This window comes from Camponotus vicinus, unplaced genomic scaffold, assembly GCF_025532165.1.
Source record: "Camponotus vicinus isolate PSW18456_S1 unplaced genomic scaffold, iyCamVici1.0 SCAF_6, whole genome shotgun sequence".
Lineage (NCBI taxonomy): Eukaryota > Metazoa > Arthropoda > Insecta > Hymenoptera > Formicidae > Camponotus > Camponotus vicinus.
The window spans coordinates 8802835-8829705 of NW_028141978.1; the positions used below are offsets into that span (position 1 = coordinate 8802835).

The following is a 26871-nucleotide window of genomic DNA, read 5'->3' on the forward strand; positions in this document are numbered from 1 at the left end:
AAGGTCTTTAATTATCTCTTAATTAATGAAGAAAATGTTTCAATCGATATTTTCACGCACTTTGAGACAGCTAAAACTGCGACTCACGTGTGACCAGGAACAGAGCAAAAAAAAAGTGTAATCTACAAAGGTTAAGAACCCGTTGCAAATTCACGATTCGAATTTTCATTTCACAAAAATGACGCTCGTTTCTTACTTGTAACTTGCGTCGCAATTCCACCCCTGAAACGAAGGAAAGAGTCCAAAGACAGGCTCGCACGACGGATGCCGATTCGTAAGGGGAGACGGGAGTACGTTGCGTGCGAAGGTGCGCACTTGTGCGACGCGCAGGGTGAGCGAGAGAGACGCAGCGCGTCGTCCGTGTCGGCGGGACACCCGACCGTGTGTAAGTGAGGGAGGCTGTACGCGGCGGGAAACGTCCCTCTCCGTAGTACTACGCGGGAACGCGAGTGGCACGTTGCCATCTTTCTCCTTTCGTCCGACGAGACGACGCCGGACGTTGGTCGTTTGCACACGCGTGACGTACAATAGCGTACTCAATTGTGCTCGAAAGAGAGAGAGAGAGAGAAGGAGAAAACGACGCGGAAGTAGTTATCACCGACAACGCCGCGTGTGACGTACGCGCGCGCTCGGTTTGTTTTGTTTACAAAGTCGCCCGGTGGGGGAGGGGGCGAAGGAAGGCGCGATACGAGGGAAAAAACGACGAAACGAATGTCACGCGATACGCAAACAAAGACAGACTTGCCGGTCGAAGAGGCTGAAGTTGCCGCTTGCCAGTGGTAGCCTTGGCGGATCGGCTCGTCGCGTCGCGGGTCCTCGGCAATTTTCGGCAGTTGTCGTGACAGCGCCGCGCCGCGTTACGCCTCGATACGAACGAGACTCGCGAGGGTTAGTCGACCCGACGCGTCGCCACGCAATACACGCTTTTGATCGCGAGTACGCGCGATCCTCTCGCGTCCCCGAGAATTCGAATCCGCGCGCGGTTCGATCGATGCAGGTGCGTGATATCCGAAGGAGAGACTCGCGCGATGTAGACGGTATCCTACGTCGAAATTGCGTACGCACGCGAAGGTACGCGTGGTGTGTTCGTTCGCTCTTGTGGTGAAAGTACCGCGTGGTGCAGGGTGAGACGTGCGCGACGCCTCGCTCGTGGAATCACGAGTAACGTCGCGTCCCGCTCTCGGAGCTTGGATATGACGTGCCACCTCGTGGAGCTCCCCGTGGGATACAGCGTCGAGCGAGGTTAGATTCGTACGATTCCTGGTAATCCTGGCGAGGGCCAATGGCGCGTCGCGTTCGTGCACGCGGCGAGACGTGAAGTTTGCCGCGTACGCTCTCCGTTTGAATCCGACAAGTGCGAGGAAGGGACGACGGATATCGTAGCTCTCGTGTTTTTAATCGCTCGGCGAGTGCGTCTTGGAGAGTGCGCGACGAGTTTCGATCTATAAAGGCCTCGACGTTAGATGCCGTGAGTCTTTTCTTCTTTTGCCCACTGCGTAGAAACGTGAAATAATACACCTCGCGAAACCAGCACATTTCGTCGTGAATCAATATTACGTAATCTTACGTGTTGACCTTGCCAAGAACGTAGATAAAAGTTTCGCTCGAATTTTTTTCGACTCGTGATATCGTAACGACTGACTATTTTAATGCTCCATTATTGCCTATCGATTGATACGTGGATACGTGGCACTTTGAAACGAATCCATTGATCCATTAACTTTACGCCCGTTTATTTTGGCGCCATCTCTTTTTCTCTTATCGTCTCTCTCATTCCCACTCGTAGAGATAACGTAACGATAATATTAATAATAAACTTTTTTATTGGAAGATGTAGGCATAAAAGAGGAGATATACGCGCACGCGCGATGTCAATTTGAACCGTTAAATACGACCGATAAATAATTGAGGTATCTGCTGTCTGTAACGCGAGAACTTAACTTTTCGTGAGCGGCGATTTCCGGGAACGCGTCGTTAATCACATGTGGCTCTAGACACGCGCTTATACGTGCAAGAATGCGTCCTGATTACCTCCTTTATGCGTGTATCACACTCAGCGTGGGAGTCGATGACTTTGCACTGGCTTTAATTCACTCGTATGCATTTCTATCCGCAAATCCGCATACGTTATTGCAAATTGTACAACGCACCGCTTTCTGTAATTTAATAATAATCGGTTAAAATATAAGAAACGTGATCGATGCCGCGACATCGTATCCAGAAATGCGGTGCAAAAATAAAGTTTAAAATTTATTTATTTTTTAAACGTGACGTATATTTTATTTCTTTTTTATAATATAAAATAATGTTTATAATATGAAATAAATCTTGGATTCATTCAATTTCTGCGTTGAATCTCGATGGTTAGGTCGTAGTTTCGCATAGTTACCGACGTGTTGTGATACGATTTCCTCAAAGATCGAGTTTTGAAGTCGTGGAATCGATAAAAGCCGTTTGCCTAGTCGGTCGAGCGGGACAAACCTTCGTTCCTGGAACGCGAGAATTTATAAGATTCCTGGAGAAGCGGTTGGATAAACTAGATGCCCATATTACAATAATTCGTATTTAATTTTGGTATTTAATCGGTTTTATTTAAGCGCCCGTATTGATTATTTATTATCATTAATTATAATTATGCTTTCTCTACAAAAATTTTATTTCGCGATTTATATACAACTATTATACATAGTAAAAAATAAAATGTTAATTATAACATTTTTCATGACCCAGAAAGTCCACTCTAAATTTTAAGTTAAAATGACTCATTCGTCGTATGCTACTTATTGACAAACTGAAAATGTTCAATAATTGACGCGATACTTTATATTTATCTTTGCTATCGTGACTTTAAGTGTAATGTAAAAATAACATACAAATTAATTAAAAATTACATGAAAAAATAGTTACAATAACTCGTAAGAAATGTTGAGGACATTAACATATAATAGTAATTATTTTAACTTAAATTATTTGTAATAGAAACATTTGATTTTAGTAAATTTGATTAATTTTGTATATCAAAGTTCAAGATTATTTGAAAATTCACTTTAACTTTTCTTAGAACGTTAAACTGACTTTGAGACATGTTGATTGTTTAAAATGATTACGTTAAAAATACTTAAAATAATATTCCACTTCTAAGAGATATATACAAAGTGTTAAGTTATGAAGGTGACATAAATGTAACACTTGAAAACGTTATAAAAATAATAACATATAGGTTGTATGTTAATTTTACATTAAAGTACTAATTAAAACGTGATAACACAAGACAATTTTAACATATGGACGCACAATTTTTTACTGTGTATATACGAATGATTTAATTTGCCTTTAACAACGCGAAGTAACATAAGTAACTTTGATATATGATTTTCAAAATAATGAGACATTTTTGACGAACTCACCGTACACTCTCCTGACATTGTCATTACTATCGTTATGTTCACTTGTAAACTATAGTACATCGCGCGCACTTTTTATCGGATTATATTTTAATCGATAAAACGCACTGTTTGCGACGCAGATATTATTCGGAATTTTCTCTGCCTTGTGTACTTCTTTTATCTGAGAATTGACGTCCGTTTCCGATAGCATTGACTTGCCCGGCGATTACGCTATTCACTATTTCCACGTGCGCGAATATGTTTCTTTATTAATAATTAATAACATTATCTAATCTGTGACCTCTGCGACAGTTGAATCAACAATATTATTTAATCCAATAGAGAGTTTCTTTGAACACAGCGAATGTCGCCTGATTTTCGAAACGTAAATTTTAGATTGTAAATCGATTTGGCTCAAGATTGGACGAAATCGGCCTTTGTTTTCGCCGATAAATCGATCGTTGAACACCGCGAGATGCGTGCAAGTGCACCGATGCCTTTCGAAAAACGATACGGATGACAAAAACTGATAATATCGCGTCGCATTTGGTACGGTAAGAACGTTTCGCGAACTCGCCGTTTAGTGTGTGTGTGTGTGTATCGAACGCGGGGGTGAAATTGTGCGCGAATTGTTGTGCGCGAAACGAGAGTTACGACGAGACGACTATTTATCACGGAGTATCATCGACATCCGGCGCAACATGGATTACCAGCGGCTCCTGTCCAACAATAACAACAACAACAATTATCCCACGCACCACCGTGAGTACCTAATCATTTCTCGCCTCGTCACTCACCACGTGGCGTTATTATTTCTGACTCGAGCACCTTTCAAAGATAACGCGCGTTATCGTATGCTTAAAAAAAGAAAATAAACCGTGTATTTATTATCGTCGTCGAGATTTGGCGTCGAATGATACTGTACTAATTTCGTCCGACTATCGGAGAAAATATTTTGCCATTGGCAAGGCCTTCGAGAGTACAACTTTATCTTTGATCGCCTTATCTTTGATCGCAATTAGCGCGCTTCACTGCGTGTCTCGTACACTTTTTTTGACGTATTTACCGTACTCTTGTCAATGGATGACGCGATGAAGCGTGCAGCAAGTCCTACGTGCAAACTGGAATGCGTAAATACACCATACACTGGCGAACGGTTGGTTTAGCCACGAGCGTTGTCAGCTCACGTGAACGAGAAGTCGATCAACGTCGCGGCAGACGACGCCGCGTGACGTTTCGCGTCACTCATCTCGCACCAAGCGGTGCGTCGTGTCTTTCTCGCGCGATAATTTATTCTCTCCTGCTTGTAAATAGGGTACCCGGATTTTGATGAACTTTTCTTTTCCTTGTTTTCTCGCACGAAATTCTCTTATGCATATGTATGCATATTCGATGCATTTAATTTATGATCTCTCGATTATAGATATGTATATCTTGAAAATATGTATGTCTTAAAAATGATAATTTAGATTAAAAATTAATAAATCGAATTAATGTATAAAACATCGACTTTATATCACAATATTACATTTTGTTCGTCAAATCATTTATGATCTCTCGATTATAGATATCTTATCACTAGGAAATTTGAATAATTTATAAAGAAAACTTTATTTGGAATTGAATTAAATGATAAAATAATTTAGATTAAAATTTTATAAATGGCATTAATGTATAAAACATCGATAATATATACCCTTGATTTTGATCGATTTTATATCACAATATTACATTTTGTTCGACAATATTTTGTTAATATTTTTTTCTCTTTTTCCCTTTTTTACCATTATTTTTTTTAATTTTAAGATTATCAAAATCTGGGTAAATAATCTGGGTAACTTTAACTCGTTCATAGATTTTCGGCACCTTAGATTCGGAATATCGAGGCACCACCGTAAGAATTGCTGGCACAGGTGGACCACGATGTTTCGAAATGTTTTCTTACAGCAAGATTTTTCGCGATATTTTAGGGTCAATGTAGGGTATCGTTAGATATCAATCCCTTTGTTTTATTTCGTCGAAGAAAACATTTTCTTTGATCTTACAAATTTTCACAAAAACGCACGCATATTTGATGATATTTCAATGCATAACACATATTTGTAATTCAAATCTGCCGTATTTTTTAAAATTATCTGCGAGGAGTTGGATTATTTTTCTGAATCTTAACTCATTCGTATCTATTATTTTCATTCATCGACCTACACCCTTTCCTCTTTCTCTCGTTTACACGATTTATATGTAATATATATAATATATAAGTGTAGTATATATTATATAAAAATCTCTTGAATGTTCTTAAATGAGAATAATGATACGAACGGGTCGAAAAATCACGATTTCGCATTTCTCTAGCAAAGGATTTTGTATCGTTTCGCGAAAATCCGTTTATTGTTATTAACGCGACAGTAGCGACTTCGGGAATTGACGGGACATTTGATTGCGACCCCGAGATCCCGTTGGCGTCACACGATCACTCGTTACGCTTTTTGCACATCGCGCGTAATTTTTTATGCCAAATTTTCAGACGGCCCGTGTATCTCGTAGAATCTGGATATCGGTTTTGAAATAGAGGGTCGATCGATCGTTGCGTAAAGAGCTCCTTGTGATATACTCCATAGTGGTCCTTGAGCTGGCTTTCGCAACGATGGGATCTCCAGTTATTCTAACTTTTAATAAGCCTTTTAATAAAGACCAGCATATCTTTGATCGGTTCATCGCGTAGAGCGCGATTTGATTTTCACGGGGAAATTGCAATCGTAATCAATGTTTCGTATAATATATTTCGTATTTTCGAGGGATCGTCACGTGAAAATTTGACGATTATTAAAACTTTCGGCTAGAATCGAACACGCAAACTATCCTTCAATTTTGAAATCATTTTTTGGAATTTTAATTGAAAGAGAGATTTTTAATTATTATTTAAAGATCTTTTAAAAAATATTTAATTAATTTTTGAATGAAAGATTTACATTATATATTTTTTAAATTCTTCGATTAACTCAAGCGAATCTTGCACATAATAAAAATTATAATCTTTAAGATTTTTTGCTAATAATTAAATTAATTATTTTTTAATTATATACACATTACACATGATAATCTGAAAAAAGATATGAATTTTTTGTTTGAAAGTTTGCTTTTATCTTTTGAATGGAACAGTCTTTCGGCTATATTTACGAATATAATTTCTTACGATTTGTGTCAATAATTCTGATAAGAAAAAATTTGTCAAAGGCATTTATTAAATGTATCTCGCTTTTTATTACGTAAGAAGCTGACTTTCTAGTTGGTTAATGCGACCAGAAGTAATACGCGATCGAAGTTTTCACGTAATACGTCCTTGAGGAACGTGAAACTCGTTGTTAAAATTGATGGTTGATTATGTTAAGATTGACGATAAAGGACAGTGATGAACTTGTTGGTGGAAAGTTGTATTTTATCTCATCAAATTGCATCATTTCTAACTCCAAAATAAAAGCTATTCTGACAAATTGTGAGGTTTAGTTCTTCCGACATTGGTTTTATACGATTACACACTTAAATTATTTGAAAGGCTCGAAAACGCAATTTGCGCAGAGCTTTCGAGAGTGTCTGTAGGTCGACTTGTTTCCGGAAGCCGACAATACACGCTTCGTAAAGCGAAGACGATGAAGACCATCGGCGACTTGAACGGACCGCTTTTTTTTTCTTCGAGATAGACAGTGATCTTGGCGCGTAGCCAGTCGTTCTTGTTAGTTGCCAGAAAATTATCGGTCGGCGATTTTTTTTCTTTTTCGGAAGTTATTGTAAAAGCCCGTCGTATCTTTGAGATTAAATTGACTCTGCCTAAATGCCTTATTCGATTATCAGATTACTTCCTATGCGATGCTGATTTAATTTTCGGTCGATTGCTCTTCTCTCGTATTCTTTTCTTCCGGCATTGCTTGAACAATCAAAATAGTCATTATACATTTTATAATATTATTAACATCCGGTGAGAAATACGGAAAATTTTTTTACAACTTGTAATTTTTTTTTACCGTAAAATTCACAAGTCAAGACGTTCGATGCCGACAATTCGGTTCCGTTCTTTTCCCCCTGTCGAGCGGTATCGGTGGAATGATGGGCAACTTAATGAATAACGTCAATCGGTCAAGCGAGCGAAATAACGAGCGATGCAACGTAGGCACATATTTACGAGGCTCGATGGTGGAGAAAGGGCGAGAGCCGGAGATATTATAGTTTGCAATCGGTTAGCAATGATATCAGGTTATAGCTCGTGATTATACCTCTCGAACGAACCATCGCCCTTTATTTATGCAAACCCGCGATGCACGGCTAAGTTATGGCGCTGGATATAATATTCTCTCTACCGCGAAAAAGCGATGGCCCACTCTCGCAAGAAGAATTAAGTTTGTCTCGCATTCAGCTGCTCGTCTCATTGTGGTTATCGTTCTTCTGGAAACTCGGACACATTGAAGTTATCTTCACTTAAAAGACCAGATAGGCTATTGAAGAATTTGAATAGGTCAATTCAAAGTTCTTTTCCGTTTGGTATTAAATCAAAATGTCGCAATCTTAGATTTAATAAATTTGAATAATTACCTATTTTTTTCGTATTATATGTATTATAAAAATTTTGAAGTTTCCTAAGAATTCTTAGGCCATTATGTTTTCTTCAAAATTACATTTTTTTGCATAAATGTAATCAAAAAAATATTCATTTTTATAGTAATAAAGAATTAAATTAATTAAATTAATTTTATGCCAGTGTTTACATCAAACAATTTCTGAGATACATATTAATAATATAAATTTTTAATAAACCATACAAAAAGTATTTTAAAAAACAAATTATTCCGGTATTTTTGTTGCCACCGTCAGATGTTTACGGTTTAGAGTCTTATGGAATTTCTTGTTATTCACGTCACCGGAGAAAGCGGGAATACGCTGAAAATTGTACACTGATCGTGTAGGTGCAGGGAACGGGAATCGGGGCAGCCGCCAAAACACATTCGAGCTCGACCTAGTGAGCTCGGCCTGCCTTGGTTCTTATCGATCTACCTTGCATAGGCTATCTCCACTCTTCCGAAATATTTGCCTCGATAACTGCGAGATAGACATTGCATTTTCAATTGCCGAATTTGATAAGTCTTGATATGTGATTCGAATCTTTCATTTTAAATTTTACGTCAACATGTTTCGATTATTTACAGATATCAGAAGATCTAGATTATTTCTAAAATATTTTCTGGATAAATGGTACATGACATTTATTTTTTATTTATTATATAGTTATGTTTTACAGTTATTATTAATTATAGAATCACTATTACATCAAAATGTAAGAATTGTTTTTTCCTTTTTTTCTTTTTTTTACTTCAAGTGGAATATAGTCATCGTTTCTCGTTGCACAAGAGATATCGATATTTTCCTATTTTCTTATAGTAATATATTTTTTTTGCAATAATATATTCTTGCAGTAGTATATCTCACTGTTGTTTTATTTCCATAAATTTTTTGTAAAGATATGGTCACATTTGCACTTTTGTTTATCATCTTGGTACAACGTCATGGTCAACAACCATTGTCTCTCCAACACATGATTTATCGATTCCTCTTTCGATTATTAAAGTCCCTTTGATCACGGAGTAGATAAAATCCGCGATAAATGAGCGAGATAAGATACGAAAGAGACAAGTTTCTTCCCATTATTGCCTATGTTATTTTTCTCGACCGCGCACGTTCTGGCTTGTGCTTATAGAACAACCCGGTTTCGTCATCTTGACAGGTAGATGCCCGCATACCACGTAACTTACAAGCGAGCATGACTGAGAGAAACGTCATCGCCGAGAAACGGCAAAGCCAAAGGCACGCCAAAGTGTCCAAAGCTTCTTTACGATATCGACTATTACGATGAGATAATATGTTATCACCGTGATTAGGGATCCTTTACTTTGTAAATAAACATTCGGAATTATGACACTCTCAGGACTCTCGAGACGAGAAAACATTTTTTCGCAACTTTCACCAACGAAATTGTTTCAGTTCGATTTGCAAAATAGCGAACAGTTTTCGCTGACAAGCAGATACATCTGAATACATGTCGTAGCAATGTACAAGTTCAAAACAATTTATATGTCGAGTGTTTTCTCTCTCTTTCTTTCTCTTTTTCTCTCTCAAGTTTTAACACGATGCAGCTAGGTTTCAACTAATTGTAAATCACTTTTATTAATTAAACTTTTGTTGGTAAGATATATATTAAATTTAAATTTTTGATTATTTTTTTACAAATAACATTTAATTTATTGAGAAATTTTGTAACGGTAGAAGAGATACGCAAAAGTGCGCCGTTTTTTGCGCTTCCTCGCAAAATTGGATGTGTTTGTAAACAGAGATTACGGTGAATATGTAGTAATAGATAAATTATTACAAAGGAACAATAAAGTAGCAAAGCGGAATAAAAAATAACACATATATACATATTAGTAGATGAATAGGTAGGCCAAGGCTGCGGTCACGGTTGTGAAACTCACGATCTGTTACTATAGGATGAAAATGATATATATAATCTTGGATTTAAGAAGAAAATCTGTATACCATTCTTGGATTCCAAGGCGAAAATATATATTTCTTTCTTCAGATATTTCCATCTTGTTTTTATAAAGAAAAAGAAAAAGAAAAAGAGAGAGCGTATTCTCGCATTTCAGCAATTTTCTATTTTCAAGTAGTTACGTTGGCTTGAACGAAAAGAATTTATAATATTGGTCAAATTAATTCGCATCGATTAAAAAGTATTGCAATTAAAAAATATGTATATCTTGTTATTACAATTACAGTGTTTATTTTTTAATTTAAAGTATAGAAAATAATAAAATTATAAAAATTGATTATTGAAGAATTTAGCAAATATTACCCACTGATTTTATTCGTGTAATCTCCAGAAATGTCGCGCAGAGACAACTGTAATCGGCGATGCTTAACATTACGCGCTTTGCGCACTTGCGTACCGCATATCGGGTGATTGCGGGTTAATTAATTGCCGTAATAAACGGTCAACGTGGTCCGCTAATTCGAGAGTGCCCTCGCACTCGGTCCTGTTACAATTTACTGACTATGTTTCCGACATTCTCGTAATCTACAATAACGCGAAATTCCTTTCGCGATTGATTTCAAAGTATTCAAGAAATGCAGAACTCTATTATTTATTATTTCGGTTAAATTGCGCCTGTTGCAATTCGTCTATTTTAAATTAGAAACTCAATTAAATATATCTTTGAAAGTAAATATTTATAAAGAAATTATAATATTATATATAAAAATATATAAAATATCGTTACATAATAATAAGTGATCGAGAAATAATTTTTTTGGGGTAATTATAATGTAAGAGAGGTCGAAATATTAATAGCAATTGATTAAATTAGATACGGAGTGACATTAAACGATTATTTCATGACAGATTCGAGTTCAATTTACCTTTAACGGAAGTGCTGACTCAATGAAAGTCAATGTATGAGGGCATACACTTAAGTTGCAACGCTAATGAACTCGACCGATTTTCCGCTGACTGTTATCGGCAACAATTTTAAACATTGCAAAAGATAGTCTGCAAAACAATTTACATTTCTTATCGTCTCGTGATAAACATTTTTAGCGAAATTCATGACTCGATTGCAGTTGATCTCTCTTTTATCGAATGTCAATGCAAATTTTTGCTTTAGTGTTAAAAATTTAACGATAAAATTATTTTCATTTGGAATTTCTTAAAAATTTCTTCATATATATATATATATATATCGTTATCTGTCGGCTTTCTCTTTGATTACTTATCATTTATTTGCTATTCTTAAAATATCGCGATTATAGACAAATTTTTAATTTATAAAGGGTTGGAAGGTTAAAGGATTAGGGAAAAAATAGTTGTCACATAAATTGAGGGACCGTAATCTTTGAATTTTGTTCGTATTTACTAATTTTACCGTTGATATAGTTTTCTCTACTCTTTTTTCATCATCGTAGAAATGATTGCTGAATCCATGAGCGAATTCGATGGATATGTATATCAGCGCCGCTGGCATACATATACATGTGGGCTTTCGTTACCGGTGCATCGTCATGACTCCGGATACGGGACAGACGAGCAGTTATTAAAGTGCTATCGAGAGGTAAACCGCTGAGGGCATTGCGGTGTACAGATTTGAGGCATTACTGGGCATTGCTTGGGCATTACTTGGGCATTATTAGGTTTTATTGAAATATTAATGCGTATTATGGACGTTATTAAAGTATTATTAAGTCTTTTTTTCCAAATAGTAATTTTAAATTTATTAAAATTTAAATTATTAAATTTTAAAAATTTAGCAGTAATGCCCAGGAATTGGGCATTAGTAGGCATTAGTGTACATAATTTTGATCAGCGGTTTACCCCTCGAGTGCTATTCACTACTTTAAGGTTCACTACTTTGTGGCGAGGACTTTTGCGTGTTCGATCTAGCCGAAGAAAGAGTCCCCTTCGATTAGGTCGCAAACGTGTATTGTATAAATAAACGAAGAGAGTCTCGTAAATAAATCTGAAAAATTGAGGTATTCCACACAAACATTATAAAGAAAAATTCTGAAAAAAAGATTCAAGAGACAGGAAATTTTTTGATAAGCCGTTTAAATCAATAACCAATAATACATATTTATTAGTCAATACCATTAATTTAAACATGAAATCGGAATAAAGTTTGCACATCATTAAGTATACTTTTTCACATTTAAAAAGAGGCATTTAAATATATAAGTTTTGATATTAAATAAATTTTTCATAAAAAGTTCTATAGAAAACATGATATGTAGTACTTAACTTTTTTTCATATTTGCATTAAAAATATAAAATTTATATTTATATCTGTTTGTTATACATAAAAATACCTGTCTACAACTATTAATCATTGAATCAAAAGAATAATAAACTTCGAAATAAATCAATTTTTTGTAAAATATCTATGTTACGGTATTAAATTATTTTTGTTGAAAGGAGATAATAGAAATTTCTGCTGATATTCATTAAAATATTTAAAATAAATTTTTTGTTTACTGTTTTTTGTCTTTGCCTCGGTTTATAAACAAGTTTATAAACGGTTTATAAACAAGTTCAAATTCTAGATAATAAAAGAATTGATAATAATTATGAAATTTTCTTATAATTCCATTTATTTTGCATAATATAAATAACCGATCAATTTGTACAAATCGCTACGATAGGTCATGGTATGCATGGAACGAAAGATGGGAGATGGGAAATTGAAATAGATCAAGATTCATCCATGCAGCATCGGTATTTGCTGTGTTTCGAGAGATACTCGATCGTTTAACAGTTTATTTTAGAAACTTAACTTGTACAAACACAAACATGATACATAAAAGCACCTCTAATCTTTGTCTTGACTGCTGCATAAGGCGATTTCTCGGATTAGCACACATTTATATTTGTACATAAATATTTTTGCTGATTTCTTTGTTAAGCACTTGCAAAACTTTATGTCACGTTTGATATATTATTATCAGTTTAAAGAAAGGAAAGCCAGCGCGACGACAAATATCGGCAAAAATTGCGCGCAAGCTCTGCGAGGCATAAATATTCAGATTGTAATTTTTCTGCATAAAATGCGACGCACGCATGACGCATAGACAATATATTTTCAAAATGTCATAGCACACATAATTATTTATCTATCTTATCTTCTTGTGCCTCGATATTAAAACATATAGGTATTGCATTCGCTGGAAAAACACCCGAAAGCCGTTACAATTTTGTAGTACAAAGTTACATTTTGTCCGTAATATTTCAACATTCTTTATCGTTTTCCTCTGTGTCTCTTAAAATGAGAGGAGGCCACGTTTACTCACCGATAAGTAGTGGCTCTATTCCGACGTAGATCCCCTATTCCTGCGAAGCCTAAGTTGTAAAATAGATTTTAGTACAGCGGGCTCGCGCGCTCTCTTTACGCCTTTTTATTTTATATATATAAAATATAAAAATATATTTTATATAAATATATAGTAGACTTAGTGATTTCTTCCGATTTTTTAGTTGTATGATTTGTTTCGCCGTTGTTTGCCGGCCGTCATACGTCATATCAATTTTTCTTTAGCTTTTTTTTGGGCTTTTACAGATTGGTTCCCGAAGATGTGCTCCTGCATCGACGGCAATTCTACACTACCAAACAATCGAGCAGTCGGTCGAAATGCAAGTTACGAACGACTCGGTTCCAATCTCACAATCTTCGAACTTAACAGTCCGATGCGAAGAAGTCAAAGAGGAAACCAGGATTTGATCGACAGTGAAAGACAGGTTTGTGTCACAATATCTCGTGCTTAAATATTTGAAAAATATTTGACTAATCTTGAGTTCGGAAGAATCATGAAAATATTAAGTAGTAGCAATTTATATCTTGAATTTAATTCAAATAATAAATATGATTTATATATTAATAAAATTTATAATATATTTAATAAAAAATTAAAAAAAAAATATCTTATGCATACATCATGAAGTAATCAAAATATTTTATTTAATATAGTTTCAATTTTTATTTATAAAATTATAAAGTAATAATAATTTATATAATTTTGATATTGATATAAGTATATAAGATAATAAGTATATAAGATAAATTTCATAATTTATTTCATAATTTATTTATATGTAGTTAAATGTTATAAATTAATAGAAACGCAAGAAAGATATTATTTATATATAATTGATCAAATAGACTTAACTAAATTAAAATTAATATATATACTTTTTATACAAGTTTATTGGAAAGGTGAATTATTTATAGTAATATATGTTTTAAATATTTGTTTAACTAGGAAGAATTGCGATTTTATAACAACGATCACTCGTTTACAACTGTGGTTGTGGAAAAGGATCTGCGGACGATCGATTTATGCGAATTACTCAAAGTCAAGAGAAACGTGATCGGCACTGCATGGTCGATAATTGAAATGTGGCCAAAATTGGGAATTGGTATGTACTCAGTAATTATTATTATAGATATCGACGTGTCATTATTGAGTAATATTTAACAATGAATAAAATAAGAGCTCTTCCTTATAAATATAATTAAAATAAGTAAACTTGGCAAATAAGTGTCAATACGCAACGATGACACATGCGAATAATATATTACTCCGAGTAAAATTCTAATTTATTTAATTCCGATATTAAATAAGTTGTATAATTTTATTCATGCGTGTAATATAATATTTACGCCTGTTATGCCTTGGCTCTTATTTGCTCGGTCTTTTTATTTTAATTGAGTAATATTTATTATTTATCTTTGTGATTTTTAAATTGACTCATAATTCTGTACATTTTCTCAGAAATATGATTAAGAATCAATTAATAAACTCTCGTATATACACAGTTCATTATGAAATAATACCTGCGATTATCTTTTATGTGATTACACAGGGTGTCCGATTCGTGAGGAACCAAATTTGACCAAACGAAAAGTGATGATAGATTGGATCAAACTAAGAAGAAAAGTCCTCTACCATTTTGCAAAATTCGCAATAATTATTAAGTAATAAGCAAAAATGTCCCGGCGCATGAGAAGCGGTAAACCGCTTGTAGCGTGTGATTATTAAGTGATCAAACGAAAAGTGGTGATAGATTGGGTCAAACTGAAAAGAAAAGTTCTCTACCATATTGCAAAATTCGCAATAATTATTAAGTTATAGGCAAAAATGTCTCAGCGCATGAGAAGCGATCTGTCTACCGCTTCTTATACTCTGAGACATTTTTGCCTATAACTTAATAATTATTGCGAATTTTGCAATATGGTAGAGAACTTTTCTTTTCAGTTTGACCCAATCTATCACCACTTTTCGTTTGATCACTTAATAATCACACACTACAAGCGGTTTACCGCTTCTCATGCGTCGGGACATTTTTGCTTATTACTTAATAATTATTGCGAATTTTGCAAAATGGTAGAGGACTTTTCTTCTTAGTTTGACCCAATCTATCATCACTTTTCGTTTGGTCCCTCACGAATCGGACACCCTGTATATGTGATCTGTTATATCTACTGCTTGTATTATTTATTAATTATTATTGAGATTTCTCTATGAACTTATTATATTACTCTTTTTTTAGAGAAGTACAAACATTTTGTATTTTATTTTTTATGCTCTTCGTACAGTTTTATATTTATATACTGCTAGAATGCATCAGTGTTTATATAATTCAAGACATAAACATTACAATTCTGTAACAATGATCATCAAACTAAACTTTATTTCGATATTTGGATTGTTAATGCATTTTTATACACTACACGAAGGTAAATAAATTATACGAACAAGGAAATACGAAGATTTGGCAATGATATTTTACGGTTATCATTGGCGTTCGCGCGATAGTTATTTTTGAACTCGGCAACCTATCAGATCTGATATTTCTTGTATGACGAATAATTTATTTATAGAAATACTGGGATGAAGTAAAAGATGGATTTTTTATTAAAAATACGCATCGTTCCGAAAAGAAATAACGCGATTAGACTAATCGAAAAAACTTTAATCGTCTAAATTCTCTCTATTGACTCGGAACAAGATCGGAAATAACGCGTGCATAGTAGGGAAAGGGGAAGGAGGACCGTAAAGACGGGGCTCTATAATGCAGCCGAGAATCAATAGCGGGCGAACCTCCAGGAGCTTGGTGCAGGTCAGAGACGCGATTCACCGTACGGAATGTTTGTTTAGAATCCTGGGCGAAATGTCACATCATTTTAGTCTAACATGCTTTCCACGGAATCATTTTTCTAAATTTATCGCATTAAACAAACCGATCTGTGTCACATTTATAGATATAAAACTTGCTATAAAGGCTTGATAAAAATATAAAGAAAAGAAAGCTTGATAAGAAAATATTGTAACTATTTATCGTGTGCTAAAAAATTAATTCTATAATAAAAACGATCTTGTTTTAGATCGATAATATTATAAAAAAATTAGATTATTATCAGATTATCTAGGAAAAATCTAGGAAAAAAGTTTACAAGAAAGAATAATCCAAGTAATATATCGAAATGAATGCTTTTGTTACAGAGCGTACATTAGAAGACCATGAAGACATTCTTGCTGTTCATACAGAACTGGAGATGTTTGCCTCGCGTTATGAGAGGAGGTTTTATTTTAATGAAGACTTCCTGAAATACGAACCATTCGTGGATCCTAAGGTAAACAAGAAAAATGATATTACTTTGTTTAAAAAAATTTTTTATAAAATTTATTTTCTTTAAGAAGCACATGTAAAAAATCAAAATGTTTCTTACATTTTCTGCTATTATTTACTGAATCGGATAGTGAATTATACGTGGTAACTTATCGACGATTTATCGGCCAAATTGAGATTCTTCGAAATACCGACAGTGCTAGTAAGAGAGAGGTTTGTCGATTCTACACGTTTTCGCAACTTGCGGAAGTTCGGAGATAATTGAAGAGTCCGACATTACCGACGAAAATTTACCCAAGCTCGGCAGTATCACAGTGTTTGCATGTCGGTATGCATACCTAGTGAAATTTCTGCCCTCGCGTTTACCGACAAGTGGTACGTTTCCTTGACGACAAATTTGGTTAGATTTTGAAGAGGGCGCGAGAGATGCTTTCCGCGGATATCGGAAGTGACGAAAGTGTCGAGAATTCGGTAGTATTGATTGAACGTCCTGGTATTTTACAGGATTAAAATCGCATAGCATTGTTTTAAATTCAACGCATCGAGACTTCATGGGGGATATAAACGGCGATAAAAGTCGAACGAGATCTTGTAGATATTATAGTAGGTATTATTTTGCTGAATCTTAAGAATCTCATAAGAAACTAATTATAATGTATAACTGATGCCGAGATTTAACGGCGTTTCCGAAATAGATTCACTAATTAGTATATACTTGAACTCCGATATCAATTAGTGGTTTGAAAGTCAGTCAGCCATGGGGTCATAAATCTTGTAACTTGGTCTTCGTTTGCCGATGATTGGCCAATTAAAGGATAACGAGCGCAGAAGCTAAAGTTCGGAAACTGAGTATCGTAGTCAACGCCCTTCAGAGAAAGGAATCTCTTGGAATATTTCTTTTTTTATAAAAGAATAGAAATCTCTTGTATTTCATCCATAGAAATTTTTGAAGATTTTTTAAAAATAATTTCTAACTACTTCCAGAATTTGAGATATTTGCGAAATAACGAGATTCCCTTTACTGTTTTTGAAATATTTTATAGAGAAATTCGTTTCCGTATTATTTCTCTGCGAGTTATTTTCCCCATTTTTCAAAATGTTTGGATGTTTTTATTTTCTAATATTTATTGTAAAATATAAAAAAAGCGATATTTTAATCTTTTACAGCAATTCTTTCCTCCCGATATGGTCACTTTTCCCAGCGGAGAGGACAGGAACACATTTATCGATGTTGAGAGTGCGTTAAGGGTGAGTGATTCTTTGTTAATGAAATCGCAACAAATCAAAATAGTGTCGACTAGAATGGGGCAAATACATGTTTTATTTTTATTGCAGAATTATTTGTTACGAGAGGACGGTGAGTGTCCGCAAGTATTCAGCATGGTGTGGATGCGACATGTGAACTCAAACGGTTGGAGAAAGATCTACATGTTGCTTCGAGACCGGAAACTCTACACAACGAAAAAAGTGAGTCTTTTGAAAATTTACATACATATGAAATATATGTATGAAATAATCTTTATGAGGGATTTTAAGTTGAAAGGTACATACATTTTGCGAGTTTTCTCTCTGTTCTTTTTGTGAATCACACATAATTTTGAATAATGACTTTTAAATATTTTGCGGCGAAAAAATTTCTCATTAGCAGCTTAATGTAAATGTCCACATTATCTGCCATTTTGCCAGCTGACGCAAAAGAATATAGAAAGACGTTACATAAAGAAGCACTGTTTCTCGGTGTTAATAAGTGAACATATATTCTATTTACGATGATTAATATGTTAACATGAAGTGACGGCGAGTTTCTCTTCTTTCCTACACTCGATTATCTTTATACGATCATGGTAGAAAATCTCGCGAAGAAGATCGGGTTCTTACTGACTCATCGTCGGTGAAACGTTCTTCAAAGTCCGAGTAAGCGCGATTCCTAGATGATAAACAGTCGTCAGGCTCTACGTGCATTGGCAATCGTTCTCGCAGGTGCTAATACTTTTCTCAAGGACTTTGCGGAGCCATCCGTTATGGATGAGTCACGACGTTGCCGGCAATTTATTTATAAGTCATTAAGCGACATTAACATGTAACAGCTGGGACGCTTTTGTGGCAAAGATATGACACAAAGAATGAACCATGGTTTTTTTATAGAAAAAAAGAAAAAAACTTTATCGATACATATATATAAAAACATTGCGGTACATAAATACGCTACGAAATTTATTCAGTAAATTTCTCTGACAGTTTAATATATTGATGTTTATTTAATTCGGTTCTTTATTCGCGAGATACGGCACGATAATTTTTTTTGAAAGAAATCAGCTGTTGCGGAACAGGCACCTTATTCTCTTTTTGCTTTTCGCGCGAATTATCCCACGATGTGTCTAGAGTTTGATAGTAATATTTGGTATCCCGCTCGATCATTAAGTCAATTCATTTGCATAATCAACACCATGCGATACGCCGGTAACGCCTTCGCGGTTCATTCGCTAACCGATACCCGAAGCGCAAAGCAGTCATTTTCGAGATAACTAGCGGCTAGTTAATGTACGGTGATTTTGAATTCAGCCCGTAGGCGTGGCAGCGTTTGTTTTAAAATTAATTTTATTCGATTATCGATTCCGCGCGTATGACCAGTAGTTACTGGTGTGTCTGCTGTTAAAACTGACGCGTGGAATGATCGCTTCGCGGACACGCTTCCGAATCGCGCGTCATTAATCGCCATGTATTAAAGCCAGAATCGTATCGGCGAACGAGCGATTATTCGAATATCCCGAGGAAAAAAATCCATTGGTCACGTACGCATAAAATATCGAGTGAATTACGACCGCGATCGTTTCACGGCTGGTGATACATCTAGTTAAATAACGATAGCGCGACGAATTATTACAGACACATTCGTATACACAATCCGACCGCGCATGTGAAATATTATCGCTGAATATTCACCCGTTATCTGCGTATATCAATACTTCGGTGATGCTCGCTAATGTTCTATTTACGACGCGCTATGGAATAAAAATACTTAATGTAATTTACGTTGTACTATTTTATATCTAATCAATGTTTATTCTAAAGTGTATTTGACATGTGACTATTTTTTTTTTTTTATATATAATGCGCATATTCTGACTTTTTAACGGATTCGCAAATTGATCATTGCCGGTATCGTTAACAAACTTAATTATTAATGAAGTTTCTTTCGCAGAGTACAAGTGCAGGAATGCGGTTTTTCTTTTGCTGTCCGTGCCACGCCGGAGAACTGGTTTGAAACGCAAATTGATTGGTTTCGCGCTTGGCGTTGAGAGGCGTAAGATTATGATTTAATTATTTCAAGCTCCATCGCTTCCAACGATATCAGCGAGTAATATCTTGTCGGATGAAAGCGTTGTTCCGTAAAAAAGACATGCTCGTCGTCTTTGTTGCCGCTTCGCTCCGACACCTCGATACAAGATACCATAAGTACATAATTAATATGATAGGTGATGTAATATCTTGATAAAGTAAAGGATTAATCCCATGCAATGACAGGACAGCTTACGATAGTCGCTTATCGCGATTCGACTCTCATCACGACCATCACATGTAGCATATATGTATCTTGCAAGTTGGATCTTTTTCGTACTTTATTCTACCTCTTAGTCTCGATATCGTTCTTATATTTCTTTAGAGGCGCGATTTTTTTCCTCGTGAATCGCAGAAGAGTTTATTTCTGAAATTAAGTTTAGTTGAAATTTTATGAGAGACGTTCAGTGAACTCGGCTTGTTCGAATAAGGGTTAATTACTCTTGGAAAGTTTCTCAACTACATCTTTTCTCGACCAAAACGCCGAGGCGAAATACGCTCGCAATTACCGTTACACTCGTCTCTGTCCGTCTTTATTGTGCGCACTCGATCGATTCGGTTAAGTTGCTCTCACGTATATGCGAGAGAGAAGACGTCTTTTTCGCCACCGCCAATTTCTTCGCCAGACGTCATCAGGTTCCTCGATATTATACGTTAAAGACCACACGCGACATTAGCCATTCGCGCACACACGGAATGAATCGCGAGCATTGTATGGATATTGCACGTATGCGCTCTCGTTCAATTGTAATCGCAAATTGCACCGCGCGGAATTCCATTGTTCTTGAAATAATTGTCTCATTCGTTAGTTTCAAACTCGTCTAATACGTGAAGTTTACCGGAAAGGAGCAAGACGCGAAGCAATTTGAACTTCGTTATTGTATAATTTAGACGTATGTTTTCTTATCTAACTTTAAAGACGTACAGGAAAAATGAAATAATCACGCGATCCGAGCAACGCGGGTGACTTCTCGCGTTGGGAAACTAGCGGGATGGGAACCTCTCGGGCGAGGTAATGGAGAAGAACGCGACAATTGTGTGCGAAAGCGAGGGTGGAGAGGTACCGATGCTAAAGGATACGACTTCAACGTGAATAATCCTTACCAACCTTAGCGTTCGCGCTATTTCGGTCCTCTCGGCGAATAATTTATGAACTCTAGCCGCGGCAGCGCCTTATCTCGAGCAACCTGCTCGAGATATCCTCGGACGCGATGTACGTTCGCTTCCTCTTAATTTCTAGCCCGCGCACTCTGTTCCTCAGGGAGGTGTCATCGAGAGACGTTACCGAAGCTTTAACGTTAGACCGCCTTTTATGACGGTCGTTCGCCGCGGCGAACGAGTCTTGTTTATTGTTCTTTGTGGACGTATCAACGAGAGTGCCGCATGTAATATGCACATTCAATATACGTTGATGCACTTTGGAGAGCCAAAATAAACCCGCGTCCTCTTATCATTTTCTTGTCACATGTATGCATCTTTCAAGATATTGATTTATCGCGGCTTCTATTTTACATTACGCTTATCACAGAATGCATCAGTTGCAAAAATACTACAAAATTTCATAGCTCCACTCTCTATTTTATATACTTTATATATTATATAATTTTTAGATAAATTTAAAAAAGATTTAATTTTGCATCTAAGGGAGTTGATATATACTCGCTTGGATACGTTAGAAAATAATTAATATTAGATATAATTAAATAAATATTAAATAATATTAGATATATATAATTAAATAAATATTAAATAATATTACACATATAATTAAATAAATATTAAATAATATTAGATATAATTAAATAAATATTAAATAATATTAGATATAATTAAATAAATATTAAATAATATTAGATATAATTAAATAAATATTAAATAATATTAGATATAATAAAATAATTAAAATTAGATTTCGAAAGAAATTAAATTTGTGAACTCAAATGGCCGCATTAAATAAGATTGCGTCTATAAATTACTTGTATTAAGTAAAAACATTGACGTTTATACGTTCGATTTATTGAAAGTCGCGCCGATGTCCGACGTTTTTATTGCCAGGCAACTCTCAGGATTCGCCATCCCGGCTACGTTTACCCCCTCGCGGAGTCCGACCTCATCCCCGCTAACCCCCTTTTTCATTTCCTCCCTCGCAGTAACGGGCGTGGCCCCGTTATCGCGGAAACGTACCCGCGACGGCAGGATAATTCTCTGTCCGCTACGTACGATCAATTTTATCGGCAAAAAACTTCCGAGCGGGGGCGATCCCGGGGAGAAGAAATATTGTGCGCGTTTTCCGTAGAAATATAAATACTCTTTCGCGCGCTGGCTATCGGCGGGCTTAAACGAGTTTCGTTACTTAACATAATTGCTGTGCAACATCGCCGCGAGAAATGTCTCGCATGTGAATCGACAAACGGAGAAACGGTGAAATTGCCAGTAAAGGAGTGTACTTTACGATCACGATGGTTCGCTCTTTCAATTTGTCCTTACTTTTCTTCTGTAAATTCATCGCAAGTACGGTAATTGCGTTAACGCGTGATGCATGGTGTGCCGTTAAGGCCCGAAAGAAAAATGGCCGATCGTAGAGATCTTTGGAAACAAATATTACGAGCGTCGAGTAACTTTTTCTAATATTACAAAGATTAACGGGAATATTTAACAAAATATTTTATAAGAAGAAAGAGAGCGAGATATTTTGGAAATAATAATTTTGAGGATTATCTTGTGTTCTATTATATTTTTTATCTACGAAAAATGGCAAAACTTGATTTATTTCTCGATAATACGTACGTTTCGCCATTCGTTTCAATTTTTTTTTATTCAAGTCTTGTGCAATGACGCCCGCGGTGAACAATGAGATTATGTAACGCCACGGCTAATGTTCAGGGCGTTTGCTTGCCGTCATCAACCCGTTCAACATCACGGAGTGAGAACCTTGACGCTGTCAATCTCGATTTACACGTAATAACATCCGCGCACGAACGCACGCTGAGAACGAGCCGATAGATAATTTCGATCTGGCCCGATACGATCGCACGAAACGAATTGGATTGAAAATAAACGCAGACGCGCATACATATGTATATAGGGTGTTTCTTAATAAGTTCGAAAAATTTTAGACGATTCTTTGTTGAAAATTAAGGGGGGTTTTTCATATAAACATATACTCCTACATCCTTCCCTGTTACACTCCTCTAAAACTGGAGATAAAAATTAGGTTTTTAGGTTTTTATTATAATTTTGTTTTTGTTCCAATTTTTCCAACATTTACTCTAATTTTATTTTTATTTTAAAATTTAACTTCTCATAATTCGAAACCTATGCTATTTAGCATCGTACTGTGCACAATAACGAATTTTATTTTCTTTCTTGAAAACTACTAATTTTATGAAAAAAATAAAAGAAATAAAAAAGTTTCTAAATAAATCAAACACTTTAATATTTTTAGATGATCATATTCCGGCCCATTAAGGGCAAAAGGTTCTAATAAAAAATTGAATAGGGGTTGCTAGTTTCATCCCCTTATAACAATACGAGAGGCTGAAAAAAAATATTAATAAATAACCTTTTTACTAGTAGAAAACATCCACCTAATTTCATTTCTTTAACTTGTTCCAAATTTGAGAAAAAAATAAAAACCTAATTTTTACCCCCATTTTGGAAAAATGTAATTCCACAGGGAAGGATGTAGGAGTATATGTTTATATGAAAAACCCCCCTTAATTTTCGACAAAGAATCATTTTCTAAAATTTTTCACACTTATTAAGAAACACCCTGTGTATATATATCTGTACGTACGATATTTTCCGACGATATTTCTTAACATTGTAAAAGGAAAGCGAGAGAGAGAGAGAGAGAAACGGTGACTGCTTTTATTGCTGCAACGTTAACGATCGCAATTGTTCTCGACCGTCATTATTTACGCGTTACTTACACCTCGCCAAGAAAGATGATCACCGTTCGCGTTACTGCGTTTACTGTACCCCGTGTGGTCATAAAGAACGCATTTCGCAAGACATAAATTACGGCGTACGATATTAGCCTGTCGCTCGGTACGAAACTACATTGTGTTTTGTTTTTAATGTTAGATGTGTCGTTATCTTCATTATCGCCAATTTTCTTCCATCTTTTTATCCCTTTCTCTCTATTTTCTTTTTTATGAAATTTTATATAAAAAATATATATTTTTCATGTATATAATAGCCTGGAAAAGACACGATATCCCGAATCTCTTGCATGTATCTTTAAATTATAATTTGTATTTCTCGAAATTTTTTTTATTACAATATCTATGTTCTTACGCTTGCACGCTTGGTTGCGCCATTATAGGCGAACGTTCGGCGATGTAAATGTAATTCGGGGTATAACGGTTGAGTAAATTGTTTGTACGTTAGTCAAGGCAAGGGTACATTGTGCGATGGCCGGCCGGGCGAAGCCGAGAGATACTCGGTGTACTTTGTCTCCAGTCACACGCTGTGTAAGATCAGTGTCCTGTCACGAAACCCGGAGACCTCCATTGTTCTGTTTATCGTTCATCCGATTTCTGGGGCCCCGGGGCCATAACTTCGGTCCGCGCACTCGGTCCATTCACAAAGTTTTCCGCAGTTTCCGTCTGTAATCGAAGTTTCGCGTAAGCGACCGAGCGGGAAAGGGAGTAAAGGGTATCTTGTATCTCACGGGGAACGTTAGCGAGTAGATACGGCGCCGTTACGAAAGATAACGATGGCTGATTTACATAGAAGAGCTGGAACTCTGGTCGTTAGCTGTTAGACGCGCTAGCGATCGCTCTGCATTTATTATCGACTCCCAGCGACGACGACGACGACGACGACGTGAACGACGACGTCGCCGTCCGCGTCGCCAGGAGGTTGCCTCGCACGAGAGAAGCTTTTTATCTAGAAGCGCCTCGCTTGCAAGAATCGAAAGACGATTCTCCAGGAGTGGAAAGTCAAGGGTGGAGAAACGTCGACGGCGGCGGCTACGGAAAAAAGGGACTGACGGTTTTCCGCGGCAAACAACCGTGACTGATGATCCGTGGGCGAAGCGCGATACGCTCGCGCGCGCAAAAAGAACGATAATTAGATACGCGCTCCCGTATCGAGAATTGGATCCTTTTCAGAGTCGAGCGAGGGTGTGGCAGACGGAGATTCTTCCTTCCGCTTTCTCCTTTCCAGCTGTATTTTTTTAACGATCCTACATTTTATTGAGATTCGATAAATGATATCCTTTAATCTCTCGAATGATGTAATTGTTGCTAGTGAAACTTTAGTCTTGCAAATTACAATTTCTTTGCGATATACTATTTTCCACATTTTTTAATCCTTACGCGAAAAAATAGATAATCGCCTTCGTATTCGTTGCTGTTGGGCGCCACGCGAGTGATTCTCACTCCGGTTTCACCCTTCCTCGCAATTAACGACGGAACCATCCACCGACCGAAAAAGCTGGTGGAAACCCAGCGAAAGAGCTCTCGTTGTTGAGAGAGGTGGTCCATGCCGTCGGCGACCTGGCCGTGGCTCCTCTTCCGGAAGAGCGAGCCGCTTGATGGATTACGTCGACTAACGGCCATCGTCTGGACGCGTTAGATTAGCTGCAGCAACGAGGGCGGACCTTCCGTTGCCGGTAACCAAGACCGATCGTCTCTCTCTCTCTCTCTCTCTTTCTTTCTCTTTCCCTCTTTTTTTTCTTTTTTTTTCCTTCTTCCTCTGACCGATGAATGGAAATTGAGGCGGATAGCCCCGTGTCAGTAAACTGGTTCTTTCTCGCCGCGCTCAATCATGGGCTCACTTGTTCTCGCGCGGCGGAGTTATCGAGGCACTTAACGAGGCTCGACTCAAATGAGAGAGATGGGGATAGAAGGAGGAAAAGCTCCTCGAAATAACCGCGCCGATGACGCGAGGAAGTATACGAGATGTAGTACCAATAGCCATAAGTTTACGCCGAAATAAGACGAAAGAGTTGAATTATCTATAAGAAATGAAATAGAAATTTTATATCATGTATATAGTATGCTAGAAAGAGAGGAACACATTATATTTAGTATAATCTTTTTTTCGAACGGATTGATAAAATAATATCATAATCGCATCAATGATAAAATAGTATCATAGTCGCATCGATAATAAACATATATAAACGCAAAATATACAGATAGTACATATAGGTGTTTCTTAATACGTGCGAAAAATTTTAGGAGATGATTCTTTGTCGAAAATTATATATATAAGGGGAGTTTTTCATATAAACATATACTCCTACATCCCTCCCTGTGGAGTTACTCCTCCAAAAATTAGGTTTTTATTTTTTAGGTTTTTATCATAATTTTGTTTATGTTCCAATTTTCCCAACATTTACTCTAATTTTATTTTTATTATAAAATTTAACTGCTCGTAATTCGAAACCTATTTAGCATCGTGCTGTGCACGATAACGTATTTTTTTTTCTTGAAAACTACTGATTTTATGAAAATAATAAAACAAATAAAAAAGTTTCTAAATAAATCAAACATTTTAATGCATATTTTTAAATGGTCATATTCCGTCTCGTTAAAAAGTTCTAATAAAAAATTGAATAGGAGTTGCTAGTTTCATTCCCTTATAACAATAGGGAGGCTGAAAGAAATATTAATAACCTTTTTACTAGTAGAAAATATCCACCTAATTTCATTTCTTTAACTTGTTCCAAATTTGAGAAAAAAATAAAAACCTAATTTTTATCCCCATTTTGGAGGAGTATAACTTCACAGGGAGGGAGTATATGTTTATATGAAAAACTCCCCCTTAATTTAACAAAGAATCATCTTCTAAAATTTTTCGCATTCATTAAGAAACACCCTGTATATATTATATTATACAATAGAATATAAATATAGAACATTTTAAAAGAAGAGTTCTGTATAATATATTCCAAGGAATATCTTGTGTTCAATTAAA

The 26871-nt window shown here is 35.9% G+C and overlaps 1 protein-coding gene and 2 long non-coding RNA genes across 12 annotated transcripts in view; 1 reads left to right on the forward strand and 2 right to left on the reverse strand.

Moving 5' to 3' along the window:
* Positions 1-815, reverse strand: part of LOC145973256 (uncharacterized) — a 41635-nt gene extending 40820 nt beyond the window's left edge. Inside the window, exon 1 of the long non-coding RNA XR_014439394.1 lies at positions 197-815. This is a non-coding gene — a long non-coding RNA (uncharacterized LOC145973256). The remainder of the gene's footprint in view (positions 1-196) is intronic.
* The window catches only part of LOC145973252 (growth factor receptor-bound protein 14), a 241651-nt gene that overhangs the window by 59522 nt on the left and 155258 nt on the right, over positions 1-26871 (forward strand). For 4 of the 10 annotated variants that reach the window (XM_083102500.1, XM_083102502.1, XM_083102501.1 and 1 more), the window contains 5 exons: positions 13532-13710; positions 14232-14388; positions 16476-16606; positions 17770-17850; positions 17938-18069. In XM_083102500.1, coding sequence (XP_082958626.1) covers positions 13532-13710; positions 14232-14388; positions 16476-16606; positions 17770-17850; positions 17938-18069 — 680 coding nt within the window. Of the gene's footprint in view, positions 1-144; positions 1469-3462; positions 4149-13531; positions 13711-14231; positions 14389-16475; positions 16607-17769; positions 17851-17937; positions 18070-26871 lie in introns of those variants that run through there. The other 6 variants (XM_083102508.1, XM_083102504.1, XM_083102506.1 and 3 more) reach the window with 6 other exon arrangements.
* On the reverse strand, positions 6805-7880 carry LOC145973255 (uncharacterized). The gene is made up of 2 exons (XR_014439393.1): positions 7409-7880; positions 6805-7311 (listed from the first exon to the last, which is right to left on the reverse strand). It is a non-coding gene; the product is annotated as an uncharacterized LOC145973255 (long non-coding RNA).